The 15,758-nt window shown below is 37.1% G+C and overlaps 1 protein-coding gene across 5 annotated transcripts in view; it reads left to right on the top strand.

The window, feature by feature from the left end:
- Positions 1 to 15,758, top strand: part of DLG2 (discs, large homolog 2 (Drosophila)) — a 916,021-nt gene that overhangs the window by 211,522 nt on the left and 688,741 nt on the right. For all 5 annotated transcript variants that reach the window (XM_011996427.1, XM_011996426.1, XM_011996430.1 and 2 more), the window contains one exon: positions 1,944 to 2,068. In XM_011996427.1, coding sequence (XP_011851817.1) covers positions 1,944 to 2,068 — 125 coding nt within the window. The remainder of the gene's footprint in view (positions 1 to 1,943; positions 2,069 to 15,758) is intronic.

Here is a 15,758-nt window from a genome sequence, read left to right as displayed (position 1 = left end):
ACAGTCATTTGGTGTCAATAAGTATTTAAAATCCAAAATGATTTCTCGTATACTCTGCTCTTGTAAATTTCATGATTAAGGTACATCTATCCAATTCTTCTTGCTTTCTTTGTTCCAACTTTATTGTCTGTTCCTTGGTGTGGCATACCCTTTCTCACCTAAGGGCTTTTACACAAGTTCTTCCCCCTATGTCAAAATGTTCTTCTCTATGTCACCAAGTCACTGTGTTTGGTTCTCTTAACCACTTCTACACTCTGCATTTCCCCTTCATGTACCTTATAAACTGACATATTTACTCCTATAGCTCCAGGGCTTACTCTAGTGCCAGGTACAGAGGTGGTGTTTAATAACTTTTAAATAAATTCATGATTATATGACTACTAATAAGTAATAACTCTGTTCAGTGAACACTAGACTTTTTCAAAGAGCAAACAGAATTAGAGAAGACATCAGAAGTATAAAGACATGGGATTTTAGTTGCCATAGCTGAATTATTCATTTCACCCTTTCAACATATATAAGAAATACACAATTGCAAAAACAACCCTCTGGAACTCAGTTTTATTAATTCAGTCAATAAAAATTGCTAAACATTACCTTGACATTTGCAGTGGTATAGCTATCAAGTTATAGCTGATCTTATCTTGACATTGAACCTTTCTGACTAATCAAGTGCCCTGATTAATTTCTCTGAAATAACTACCGAATTCGTAGTCCTCATCTCTTTTTACCTCAGAGTGGAAACTAATCAAGTGATCATAAATTTAGTAAGCTATATTTGTTGTAAGAATATGTAGAGAAATTTAATATCCAGTGATAAGGGACTGGTTAAATAAGTGATATGTGACCTTGATGAAACATGACTAGCCATTTAAGATGAATAATTATAAAGACTGCCTAGTTATACAGAAAGGGCTTAAAATATAATATGATTTGGAAAAAATTACAACACAACTATGAAAACATATGTAGCTCTGGAGATGGGAGTAGGGGATTAAAGGAGACTTTAGAAATGAGAAATAAATAATATGGTTTGTGGATTTGGGGGGACTTTTAATTATGCCTTATGTACAAATTTTAGAAAGATATACATATATATCCTTTAGATTTATATGTATCCATATATATCCTGATATATATCCATATATATATCCTTATATATATCTATCCATATATATATATATCTTTAGAAAGAGATAAAGAGATATATGTATATATGTATACGTATATACATATATATACACACACACACTGGATATCAGTTACTATAATCTACAGCAGTAAGTGTAAAGGCTTTATTAGAATGCAAACTACTCAGATTTACATGCTGCTACACTATTGCATGTCTTTTCTATTGTTATTGCAAATTAAAGTCTGTTTATTGTTCAAAAGTATCTCTCGTGCATTATGACTCTAGAAGAGGGCCCTGTCTTCTGAAGTGGAAGTTTTCTGTTACTTAGAAACACATGTATTTGACAGATAAGTGATATTAGAACAACAATACCAGAAATAAGAAAATGAAACACCCAAGTTCACTCTTCTATTAAATCAAATTCTTTCATGTAACTTTTTCCTTCCTTTTTCATATGAATGTATAATTTTTACAATTGACACTCTAATGATTCTTTTTATTTTTTCATATTACACAATTTGTAAGTTTTTATTTCCTGCTTCATAAATGTGATTTTAATTGCTGCATAAAGGAAGCAATTTTTAAAAGCAAAAATATAATGCCTCTTGCATTCTTACAGTGCAGGAATAAACCTGAATGTTCTTCCTGACCTTCCTTTTACTGCTAACCATGCACTTTATGGTTTAGCACACAAGACTGTTGTTACCTGATTTCCATTTGAGTAGTAACATGATAATGCAGAGTGCAATAATAATAATGCAGGTTTTAGGTGACAGACACATCATTTAATATCTGCTTTTTGTTTCTACAGGGGAATTCTGGCCTGGGATTCAGTATTGCTGGGGGGACAGATAATCCCCACATTGGAGATGACCCTGGCATATTTATTACGAAGATTATACCAGGAGGTGCTGCAGCAGAGGATGGCAGACTCAGGTAAAGATCTGAAACATCAGAATGATTTTGAAAGTAAATCTGCTGCATTAATGAGACACGTTTGTACCTTTGAAGAATAATAATTCTACAAAAGTTCTGTACTTGAAAGATTTTTAAGGAAAACTTCCTGAAATGACTTTGCAGATCTCTTGCTACTGATTGAATTTCAGTAGTATTTGATTTGTGTTTGTTGGTGGCTACCACACTGGGTGAACACTGGGCCAGGCACTGTGAGGAGGGGATGAAGATAAATCTTTTGTTTGGATGAGGCCTTCAGTCTAGTTGGAAAGAACATAAATATGAACTAATGGGCAAATAATATAATTACCAAAATGATACACTCTAAGTAGCATTAGCAAGTAAAGCACTGTTATAGATATTGTATGTATTCTCAGATTCAGCAACCGTTTATAGGGCTTTCTCTAGGCATTTAGAGAGGGAAAAATTGAGTCTAAAAAAAACATTCCCTGGGAAGATTTTTCTGAGTCTTGAATGATAATTAAGATTTCACTAACCCTACAAATCTGAGTGGGAACACAGAGAACAGAACAAGTCGTCCCTCAGAAAAAAAAAAGGGAAACCAGCTTGATTTGGATGAAGAGCACAGAGTGGCCTGACTCAGTGGCTCATGCCTATAATCCCAGTACTTTGGGAGGCCAAGACAGATGGATCACTTGAGGTTAGGAGTTCGAGACCAGCCTGGCCAACATGGCAAAACCCCATCTCTATTAAAAATACAAAAAGTCACTGGGCCTGGTGGTGGGTACCTGTAATCCCAGCTACTCTGGAGACTGAGGCGGGAGAATGGCTTGAACTTGATCCCAGTGAACTGAGATCATATCACTGCACTCTCGGCTGGGTGACAGAGTGAGACCATGTCTCAAAAAGAAAAACAAAAAAAAAAAGACACATGGTGAGTTTAGGTTGGTGGAGGGAGTGTAGCCAGGTACTTCTCAGTGATAGAGAGTAGTAGCTGCTTGAGCTGGGCTACTTTCTTTAAGGAACTTAATTGTGGGAAATAAGATTACCCTCATGGGGTAAATAACATAAAATGCTATGAGATCAAAACCTTAGCTAAAAGGCACTATAGATTGGAAAAATTAGGAGAGATTTTTCAGGAAGAATAACGTGCCCTAATGTCATTTTAGCATCCCTACTAGGTTGTAAATCCCGTCAGGCCAAGCAGTTACATATATATAAGTGGCTCAATAAACTCTTGCTGAATAAATGAATTTTTGAATAAGTAAATAAAGTGTAGACGAGGAAGAAGTGAAAATTAATGTGGGAGGTAAGATAGGAAGGATATGTTAAATACAAAATATTTATGACATTTGTTAATGACTGTAAGGAAGAGTTTATTCAAGAGGAATCACTGCAATGGAGATTTTGCAGTAGGGGAGGGAGATTGGTCTTAACTCTGAATACAGAAAGCACAAGTGAAGATGTATAGCCACAGAGCTGTGGAGTGGAGGTGGCAGTTAGTGCATGGAAAATTACTGAGAGAAAACGTCAAGGGTAAGGGGAATTCTGGCTAAAGGGACTTGGCAGGATTCTTGTTGAAGGCAGGCCAAGCTGATAAATTATCAAGGGTATGGGATAAGGAATTTGATCGGATACCAAGGGAGAGAAATTTTTGATAAACTGACTCAGCAGGATTCTTGTTAAAACTGGGCTAACGAGATCAAATAAAAAGCCTAAAGTCAAGGCCTAATTGAGAGTAGGACCCAGAGAAGCCTGACTCAAATTTAATCAAGGACAGAGTCTTATTAAATAACACAAGTGAAGTCCTGTAGGTAAGAATGACTTTAGCTTGCATGGAGCCACATTGAGGACTGTGACTTATGGAGCAGAAATGTAAGCTTCATAGCACTTCCTCAGTCTGTTTTTTCATTAAGCATATAAACTACTTTGCTGTTTTTCTTATGAATCAACCAAAAATACTTTTATTCCTTACCCAGTTTTTCTGATATAGTGATAACTTTTGACAGCTGCATGTTTACAGCTTGAGGAAGAGAATCGCATTTTTTTTTCAGGTACATGTGCATCCTTTATCAACAAAAAAGATACTCCCACAGGAAATAGGCTTTTTGACAATCGAATTTTTAAGCTGAATTAGCTAAATTAATTTCTGAATGAGGACATATCCCCACTAGAGTGAAAGGTTTGAAAAAGATGCTGTGTAATTCTATGAGTCATGGTGGGGATTCTGTTTGCCAACACTGGACCCTAAAGAAGCTCCATTTTTAAAGTTTAGAAATAGACTTGTTAGAGGATAATTTAGAAATTATCTCTAAATTATGATTATGGCGGGCCATAATCATAATTTTTAACCACTCTGTTTAACTACAAGAAGGGGAGAACGTCCACGCTTTAACCAAATTCTGGCTCTAAGCGTGAAACAGATTTTATGTTATATGTTTGCTTTACAATTAAGAATGAAAAGTGATATCTCTGAGAGTGCCAGCATTCTTTGCCTGCAAACTTGGTGGCAGCCCCATGCCTACAGAGGTAAAGCAAAGTTCTGCTGTGCTAGAAACTTTATTCTTTCATAGTTGTAAAGAGAATAATGGTAATGAAAGCTGACATTTCTTGAGATTTTATCATGTGCAGGACATTGTGCTAAGATAGATACAGAGATGTCAGATGTAGACACACACACAGACACACACACACAGAATCTCCTACTTCGGTAGCCATATAGGTAGGTATTATTATTGTGGCCATAATAATAAGGACTCAGAAAATTAAGGCTTATTGATTTTAAGATCACCCAGCTAGCTTTGATCACATTAAAAATCCAGTTCTGAATGGCACTTAGGTACTCTCTAAACTCTCATGTGTTGGTAGAATTCCTACATCATGTGGTCTCTGCCTAAAAACTCCCAAAGGTAAAGTTTTCACAATGTTAAGACGTAATTCTGAATATAACAGAGTTTGTTATTTTTCTATTGAGCCACAATTTCCCTTTTTTTTTTTTTTTTTTTTTTTTTTGGCCTCTACCCATTGGTCCTTATTTTGGCTTCCTGGAGCCAGGGCCATGACCTATGACTATGTGTATGAATATTGCCTACTAAGGTTGTACAGCAAACAACCTGCACGATTTTGTACAGTGCTTCTAACTAGACCAACAAAATTCACCTTCTTTCCAATCCACATTACAGCCTTTGCCTATGTGCAGATAGCTAATAAGTATAGATTTTCAGTATTTGGCAGGTGGTCTAGTCCAAGGCATACATTTTATAGAGGGGGATTCTGCAGCTCAGACAAGTGACTTATGCTGAGGCATAAATCATTTGGGCCTCCTATTTAACTAAAATCTGAATGCCCTGACTCAAATAATTAAGATTCTTAGGTAGTGCTAAGAGACAGTAACACCAAAGCCTGAACTAAGCCTGACTAATTCTTTTCTCAGTGTGACAGGAACACTGAGGCTGGACCAACAAGCCGTGAAGAGCATGTTTTATCTCACCATTAGTCCTTAAGGACATGGAAGAAGGACATTGTAATTAGCTCTGGAAAGATGTGGGTTCTAACTTCTGTATATAACACAATTGACCTTGGACAAGTTAAACTCACTTAATAGCTGTTTTCTCATTTGTAAAGTGGTGACAATAATACCTACTTCACTGAGATGTTCTGAGGTGGGATAACCGAGCTCCTTAGCGATGGCAGGCACATAATTGGTGCTCAATAAATTTTACCACCGTTTTCCCCTTTCTCCTTACCTTCCCTCTCTGTCTCTAAGTAGTTTTTCCTCTCCTCTTGCCTCTGTTTCTTTCTTTTCTTCTCTATGCCCTTTCCTATTGTACCTTCTACCTTTCCTTCTGCAGTCTCCTTTCACCCTCTATGTTCTTCCCTAAGTTTCCTGTCCCTATCTTTTCACACGCTTTTTTCTCTTAGTCATAACATGGAATTAAAGACCATTAAAAAAAAAATAGGTATGATGCCAAAAACGGTCCTATACTCCTGTTCTCAAGTTTATAATGTAAGTCGCTCAGCCTGCTATGTTTCCTTTGCTTTAAAAACAAACAAGCAAAAAAAACCTATAAATTAAACATAGTTTTCTTTTTTGTAAACAAATCCTTTGGTGTTTCCTTTGAGTTAGAGACACTTAAATTTCTTTAAAATGTACCTTTGCATTATAAATTGCTATGGCCTGAATATTTGTATCCTCCCAAAATTCATCTGTTGAAAGCTGATCCCCAATGTAATGATATCAGGATGTGGGGCCTTTGAGAGATGATTAGGTTCTGAAGGTGGAGTACTCATGCATGTCTTTGTAAGAGAGATCCTGACTTATATTAGTGCCCTCATAAAAGCTTCCTTGCCCCTTCCTTTATGTGAGGACGTATCTAGAAGGTGTTATCTATGAACCAGGAAAAGGACCCTCACTAGACATCAAATCTGCCAGTGCCTTGGTTTATAGGCCATTTAGTTTATGATATTATATAATAGCCCAATAGACTAAGATATAAATTATATTTTTGACAGTTAAATAACACTAACATTTACAGAGAAGCTAAGGTCCAGAGAAATAAGGTGATGGGTTTGCTCCAAGGAGAGTAGTAATCTGAACTCTAAATTAGTGGATATGTAATAATCAGATCAATAATAATAATAATATTAATAAAGACCAACATAGTGCTTACAATGTGCGAAGTCATTTTCTGGCACATTAGGTCATTTAAAGTGTTAAATGACTCAATAAAACTCATACTATTATTTAGTACTCATTTTTCAGATAAGAAAATTGAGGAACTGAGAGGTTAAGCAACTTCCCTAAGTTTGTACTATTAGTAAATATTGGAGCCAGAATTTGAATGTAAGCAGTTTGACTTCAGTGTCCATGTTTCTATTTTATAAGCTATAATGCAGAAAAACAACAACACCACCACTTAAAAGACCCACTGTGGTAAGCATCATTCTAAATGCCACTCCTAGACAGGTGCAGTAGCTCATGCCTGTAATCCCAGCACTTTGCGAGGCCGAGGCGGGTGGATCACTAGAGATCAAGAGTTCAAACCCAGCCTGGCCAACATGGTAAAACCCCGTCTCTACCAAAAATACAAAAATTGGTGGGGTGTTGTGGCGGGCATCTAATCCCAGCTACTCAGGAGGCTGAGGCAGGAGAATGGCTTGAGTCGGGGAGGTGGAGGCCGCAATAAGCTGAGATTTCACCACTGTGCTCCAGCCTGGGCAACAGAGCGAGACCCCATCTCAAAATAAATAAAAAATAAAAATAAAACTGCCACTCCCCAAGATTCTATTCCATAATCCATAGAACCTGTGACTATAATGAGATGTCACTCCTGTGATTTTTATATGCTATAATTTACCTCAAAATAGGGAGAGTATACATGTGAGCCTGGTCTAATTACATGAACCCTTAAAATTGGAGACTTTTCTCAGGCTGGTGGAAGAAGTTAAAGAGATTTGAGATGTGTGATGTACTTGACACATTGCTACTGGCTTGAAAATGAAGGAGGCCATGAGAGAAAGAATAGGAATGGCCTCTAGTAGCAGAGAGAGACTCCCAGGCTGACAGCCAGCAATGAAGCAGGGACCTCAGTCCCACAATCTCAAGGAACTGAATTCTGACACAACCATATGAGCTCGGAAGAAGACCCTGAACCTTAAGATGAGAATGCAGCTCAGCTGACATATTGATACAGCCTTGTGAGAACTTAAGCAGAGATTCTGGCCACACTGTGCTAGACTTATGACATACACCAATAGTGAGCTAATAAACATAGTTTCAAGTTGATAAGTTTGTGGTAATTTTCCTTCTTTCTTTCTTTCTTTTTTCTTTTTTCTTTTTTTTTTTTTTTTAGATGGAGAGTCGCTCTGTCGCCCAGGCTGGAGTACAGTGGCGCAATCTCAGTTCACTGCAACCTCTGCCTTCTGGGTTCAAGCGATTCTTCTGCCTCAGCCTCCTGAGTAGCTGGGACTACAGGTCCCGACCACCACGCCTGGCCAAGTTTTATATTTTCAGTAGAATCAGAGTTTCACCACTTTGGCCAGGCTGGTCTCGAACTCCTGACCTTGTGATCCGCCCGCTTCGACCTCCCAAAGTGCTGGGATTATAGGTGTGAGCCACCGTGCCCAGCCAGTTTGCGGTAATTTTCTAGGAAACAATTCTAGGAGTCCTGGAATCATTATGAAAAAACTTCCTGTGTGTGCGAAATCATAGCCAATATAAAGTGACAGTGCAGACTAAAGGCACAGATAAAGTGAAAAGTGACTTACTCCCTAAGTAGATCAGACTTCAAATCGAGTTCCAGTCTTAGTTGTTGCTGCAGAAAAGAGATACAGGAGAAAGAACACAGTATTTGGAGTCAAAGACCAAGGTTTCAGGTACTACTTGCTAGCTACGTGACTTTGTGCCCCTTTTTAAGCTCTCTGTTCTTCAGTTTCCTCACTGGTGCATTGGAGACAGGAACATTTATCTCGAGAAGATATAGTAAGATTACATGAAATAGTCTTTGTAAAGGAATTACGTGAAAGGCAAGGTCTGCAACACAACCCTGTATCTACAGAGCCAGCTATTTAGCAGAATGCTGAACCTGAGTCACAAGTCTGTGACAGTCAGGGATGGACAGTATGGTAGGTAAAAATCTAAGATGCCCCCTCAATAACCTACAACCTTCTATAATCCTTTTCTTTTAAATGTGGACAGGACCTGTGAATATGATCGGATTCAATTCCATGATTATGCTACTTTATATGGCAAAAGGGACTTCACAGATGTAATTAAGTCCCCTAATCATTTGACTTTGATTTAATCAAAATGGAGATTATCCTGATTCAGACTGACCCATCTAATGAGACTTTTAAAAACAGAGAGATTCTCTTGCTGGCATGGGTGAAGCAAACTTCCATGTTGTTAGAGAACCTATGGCAGGCCTGTATAGTGAGGACCTGAAGGCATCCTTTAGGTACTAAGTACAGTCCCCAGCCTACAGCTGGCAAGATAGAAGACATCAGACATACAGTCACAAGGAATTGATTTCTGCAGATTGCTACATGAGCTTATAAGAGAACCCCAAGCTCCCAAAAGGAATGCTGTCCAGCTGACACATCAGTGCATGCAGCCTCGTGATACTTAAAGTGGAGGACTCCTCTGAGTCATGTCTGAATTCCTGACCTGCTGAAATTCCGAGATAATAAGTACATGTTGCCTTAAAGTGATTAATTTGTGGTAAATTGTCATGTAACAATACTAAACTAATATAGACATATAAATTCTGGACCCTAAAATTCCCTTAAACTGGGCTGTAGAGTAGCTTGCTGGTGCAGGTCTCCAGTAACACCATCACACCCAAAACTTTAGAAACACTGATCAGGTCTCATGACTGGACTTGGGACTTCCTAATACCTAAAGGCAAGAGGCCAAAAGCACAATCAATCAAAAGTGAGGGGTGGACCCAGGCCGGCAAAAGTGGGGAATCTAGTCCCTCAGGTGGAGGGACAGCAAAGATGGAGACTGAGACCTGTTTTACGTCTAATGGCTGGAGATGTGAATCTGAGCTGGATTGAGGGAGACAGCCAGAAACTGCAGGGAAAATGTGAGATGAGGGCTAAGTCAAGAGGCAAGGCAAGGCAAGAAGAGCATATGGTGGTTTAGATGAGTTTCTCTGGACAGTGACCATTTTCTGATAGAACTTGTTTTTAAATAGAACTTTATGGGTATGTGTGTTTATGGCTATGATACTTGTCCTTTGAGTAATAAATATAAAATAAAGAAGAGTAGACAAAGACTAAGCAAAATACAGCACATTCGTTTTTACACTACACAACACTAATCACTAGTGATATTTTTGTACATGTCTTTCTCATATTTTTTGCATTTTAAACTTAGTTTAGATCATACTCTATAAATTTAGTATTTGTTTAGCTTCACCTTAGTTCAGAGACCTTTCCCTGTATCAATAAAAAAGCCTTTTCAAATAATTTAATTGCTATAAAGTAGCATATTTAACCATTCACATTGTTAGGAATTTATTTTCAGTTTATCAGCATTTTAAATATGTGGACATCTTTTGGAAAACATTATTAACCTTGTACCTCATTATTTCCTTAGGATATATTTCTACTATGGAATTTCTGAACCTGATAGAATGAACATTTTAAAACCTTTTGATACATGTTACCAAATTATTTCCAAAAATATTCTACCAAATTTTACTTTTGCCAACAACGTTGGAGAGGTCCTACTTTGCAATATGTTGTCAGTGTATTTGTATTTTTAGTAGAGACGGGGTTTCACCATGTTGGCCAGGCTGGTCTTGAACTCCTGACCTCAGGCAATTCGCCCACCTTGGCCTCCCAAAGTGCTGGGATTACAGGTGTGAGCCACCATGCCCAGCCAGCATTACCTGTCCTTAAGCAGTATTTGAAAAGAACATTAGGTTTTCTTTCAGAGCAAAATAGATACACATCCATGATTTGAAGATTTTTATTTCTTCACTTGTATTTGAATCATAAAAATGCCTCTGTGTAACTTGAAGTCCCAGAATTGCCAAGGACCAATATGTCATCCTGGGGAAGAGCTATCACATGACAGCCTCCACTTGGCGATGCAGCAATGACATTTTACACAAGAGTGCATTTATTAAAGGCATCCACAGCACAAAAGCAGCATGTAGAAACAGGCAGAAAAGATGGCTGCTTGCCAATTTCCTGACAAGTGACACAATTTAATCTCTTAGCCTTCAGCATAGTCATTTCTACTCCCAGAAAAGATTTAGAAAAAAAAAAAAAAGTTTTTTTTTCTTTAAATCCATTGCTTCATGCATTACGTCCATGTCTGTTTACAGGTAAGGTTGTCTTTGTTCTCATAAAAGTCAAAATAACATATATGTTTATTTCAAACAAGAATAATGATTATACTGAGGTTTGACTGTACTGGCAAAGTTGAAAAGTCAAGGACCAATGTTTCAAGAATGCAGTTCTTGTGTATAAACCACAACATTGTCCTTTTGGCTGTCTTTTGACAATTCATTCTTTTGCTTTTTCATTAATGTATATCCACTAACTCACTGATGATTTTAAAATAAGAACATGATGAGAAAGACAGAAGGCAAGGGGAGGAAAAGGAAACACAGAGAGGGAAGGAAAAGAAGGAGGAAAAATGATTGGTAATCATCAGGAGATGAAGGCTTAGAAATGGAAAAGATAAAACTCAACTTTACTTGTTTTTTTGTTTGTTTTTGTTTTCTGTGCAAATGAGAAGCACTAAACAGAGGAAAGGGAGTAACTTCCAGGCATCAGAGTCTGACACTTACTCCCAGGACCCACTTACCAATTGTTTAAGGAAATAAAAGATTTCTAGGAAGCGGAAATAGCATAAGAGATTGCTAAATTCTTAGAGTACCTCTCCATGTTGAATTTTCATGAGTTTGGGTGATTGCAAATAAAAAAAAACACACAAGTCACGACATCCAACCTGTCAATTTCCTCTGTATCCCAACTGATTGTTGCACTAAATGACTATGATCATGGTAAATGTTTTATTCAAATGCAGAGACTTTTAGTGCCTCCAAATCCAAGTAAACTTTTATTTCATCATTGTTTTGGGGTCAAAGCAGAATATAAGCCCAGCTGTTGCTCTGAACAGGAAGACTTTCATGAGAAGGGAGACTTTATTACCTAGTATAAATCATACCAGCACTCTCTTTAGAAAGATGTATGATGCAAATCTCAATGGACTTATTCTTATGGATTATTTTTTCCATCTCTCCCAACAAAAATGAAAAGCATTGAAGGGTAACAACCCTCTCTTTTGATTTTCTCTATCCATAATATCAGCCCTATTGTATTTATACAGTACTTGGACAAGAAGAAAATCACCTAGCAAGTGGTTCAGTGGTGACTGCCAATCAACAAGTCCCCAACAATTTAGTATATTACACAAGAAAATTTCTATACAAGAAGAAAAATTTCAGCTGCATAGCTAGAAGAACATCAGGCGCCCATAAGCAGTCTTTCACAGCTGGAAAGGCATCTCCAGCAGTTTTCCTATTTCTGTCAGCTGCCATGTATTCCAAAAACTGAAATCTACCTATGAGTTGACTGAAATATTAATAACTTTGTGGCAAACATGACTTGTTGGATTTTTTTTTTTCTGTAGCAAATTGTATCAAGACTTCTGGATAAATACCTGCATAAGAATGTAATTGTCCCCCTATCTCACACTGTAGAGAAATATTAATTAAATGGTATCATAGACCTACATGTAAGAGCTAGAACTCTAAAAGTCTTAGAAGAAAATGTAGGAGGAAGTCTTTATGATCTTGGCTTAGGAAGTGGTTTCTTTATATGACACAAAAGCATGAGCAACAAAGAAAAAATACATAAATTGGAATTCATCAATTAAAAACTTTTGTGCTTTCAAAAGACACTATCAAGAAGTTAAAAGATAACTCACATAATAAGAGAAAATGCTTGCAAATAATATATCTGATAAACGACTTGTGTCCAGAATGTATACTAAGACTCCTACAGCTCAACAATAAGAAGACAAATAACCCAATTTTAAAATGATCAAGGATTTCATATTAGTTTTCTATTGCTGCTGTAACGCATTACCACAAACTTAGTAACTTAATGCGAATTTATTATCTTATAGTTCTGGAGGTCAGAAGTCCAAAATCAGACTCACTGAGATAAACTTGGAACGTTGACAGGGCAACCACAGAGACTCTATGGGATAATTTGTTTCTTTTCCTTTTCCCAACTTCTAAAGGCCATCTGAATCACTTGGTTCATAACCCTTTTCTCCATCCTGAAAGAGCATTTGTCCAACCTTTACTTCCATCATCCTATCTCTTCATTGACTGTGACTCTACTACCTCTTCTTTTTTCTAAGCAGATATTTGACCTTGTATTCCAGCTGCTAAAATATCAACATTGTATAAAAATTATCTGATAAATAGCATTTCTATTTTCAAAAGTCAAAAACAAATCATTGATATGCTTTACAATTTAGGGGATTAATTCAGATTGTGTTTTATAAGGTCCAACTTTCCAAATATCATCAAGAAAAAAAAAAAAAGAATGATGTATTGATTCGTCATAGAGGAACAATAGGATTTCTAAGATATAGATGTGATGGTTCATATACCTTAAGATTGGCTTTATGGGATTCTAAATATTCTGATTTAAGCATAGCCACTGCTTTGGGTATAGGATACAATTTCTGGAATTATTTGTAGGTTTAGACCTAAACTTCCAGGTCAGACTAAAAGTTAGCAAGATGTACTGCTCTAGTGAAGGCAAGAGACATGGGAATCTCTGCCACTAACTAGCTATGAGTCCTTGGAAAGGTTAATAAACCTTCTTAACTTTAGCATCTCTCTCCATAAAATGAATATTATACAGGATCTTGGGGAATTTTCCATTTTAAAATCATATTCTAATTATCTGACATTTGTTGACAGCCTGAGAAGTTCAGAATGCCATTATCATGGGCAGCAAATCAGTGCTTTGTTTCAATTAAACTCATAGCTCTGAGAAGATCCACTGCTCATTAGAATCAGATACCAAAGAGCTAATTGCAGCTTTAAGTGGTGATAAGGCATTTGTTTTTATTTATTTCTAATAGTCTGTCTGGAGACATGTTGTCATTCTGACATTCTGAAACCATATTTTATATTGATTTTCGCAAATAGCTCTTTGGGCTCTAGACAAAATAAATTGGTTTGAGGGAGGTAGAAAAATATATTTAAATTATTTGCTGGAATTGAATTCAATGGTAATCTTAGTTATTTTTGGGAATTGGTTTTTCTGAGCAGTTTATAAATTGTGTCATTATTTAGAAAGGACTAATAATGTGATAAGCTTTGCACAAGCATCAAGCCACTTCAAATTAGCTGAACAATTAAATGCCCAAATCATAAAGATGTTAGAGCTACTGTCACAGAAAATCAGAGCTGGGCAGTAGTTAAATTGGTAGAAACAGATTTTATTCAGGAACCTTTGCAGTAGAGGAAAAGAGCTCTCACTCTAAACATAAGCTCGGTTTCAGATACAATATGAACAAATGGGGATTCATAGCCAAGGAGCAGGGTGGAGATCAGTGGATAGAAAATTACTAGGAGGAAACATCAGGAGTAAGGGGAATTCTTGATCAATGGAACTTACTGAAAGTGGGCCAGAGTGATCAGATATCAATTGTGAGGGATTCTCTTTAAACTGTACCCCAGAAAATGTACAATCATTATGTATCAACAGAATAAATTAACAAAAAAGGCAAGTTAACAGAAATCCTACTAAAACTGAGAAGTACAAACTTGAGAAGGACGGACACTGAAGCCCAAGGTCAAAGCCCAGTTGGGAAGAGAGCTTAGAGGAGCCTGACTAAAGTTTGGTTTAGGAGAGAATCTTTGTCACTACTTAATATTCATTGAGCTTATAAAATGGTAAGCACCAGGCCCACCCTGACATTTTCAGAAACTGTGGCAACAGTAGAACAAAATCTTGCATATCTTCTGAGAGAAGTTTCTCCTCATACCACCCAGTCTGAGCCAGGCAACTTCTATTGACAAAATACCCTTCCCTCTCGCCCCCAATATCACTACTTCCATTCCAAAGCAACACATTACATTTTGGTTTTCCAGAGGAAACTGAAGCTGGAAAACCAAGTTAGAACATAAACTTTTTTAAATTCTCAAATTGCTACACCAGGAAATTCCTGCACAGGGACAGCACTCCCCAGCCCCCAGTTTATGCATTTCATTTTCTAGTCCCAACTCCTTCTTACCTTATGAGAAGCCTGAGTGCATGCCTACAACACTAGAACTTGTACACCCAAACTCCACCTACTTTTTCTTCAAATAGTTGCCCTTTGTTCACTTTTGAGCCTAGGGTTTTCATAAAGTTGGCACTATCAACCCTTAGAAATATGAACTGGGGAGAAAGTTTCACATATCTACTGGAGTGGGATGTGGCCCTCTGGTCAAGGAATTCCTGATTATGTCTGTTGGGATGAATGAAAGTAAAGCCTAAGTGATTTCCTCTCTGGGGTCTTGTGGACTTCCATGAAGCGATCACTTGTAAGCATAAATCTCTTAAATGCTAACTGTATTTATTTAGTTTTAAGGCACAGTAAAAATAAAATAAACAGATATTCTCTTAATTCATTTTCTCTTACTATAACAGGATACCACAGACTGGGTAATTTATAAAGAAATGAAGTTTCTTAGGCTCATGATTCTGGAGACTGGCAAGTCCAAGAGCATGGTACCAGCATCTGACAAAGGCCATCCCATGGTGAAAGGGCAGGGCAGAAGCAGGATCAAGTACACAACACAGAGAGAGATACTCTAGGTCAGACTTGCTTTATAACAACCTTCTCTCTAAATAACTAACCAGCTCTCAAGATAATATTAATCCATTTATGAGGACTCTGCCCTAATGACCCAATCACCTGTTATTAGGCCTGACCTCCCAACACTGTTGCATTGGGAATTAAATTTCCAACATATGAACTTTTGGAGGACACATTCAAACAATGAGACTGTGACTGGTAGAATTCTTGGCTTTTAGTTTCTCATGTTAGGTTTTGTGGTGATAATTGTGGTTTTCATCCCAAATTAATAGAGCAATCTTTCCTTTGTCTTAATGATACCACATTTATTTTCTTTAGATGACTGTTATTTTCTTTCTTTCTTTTTTTTTTTTTTTTTTTTTT

This window comes from Mandrillus leucophaeus, unplaced genomic scaffold, assembly GCF_000951045.1.
Source record: "Mandrillus leucophaeus isolate KB7577 unplaced genomic scaffold, Mleu.le_1.0 Scaffold512, whole genome shotgun sequence".
NCBI classification, from domain to species: Eukaryota; Metazoa; Chordata; class Mammalia; order Primates; family Cercopithecidae; genus Mandrillus; species Mandrillus leucophaeus.
The sequence above is the reverse complement of the archived record's forward strand: the minus strand, read 5'-3'. Positions and strand labels throughout refer to the sequence as shown.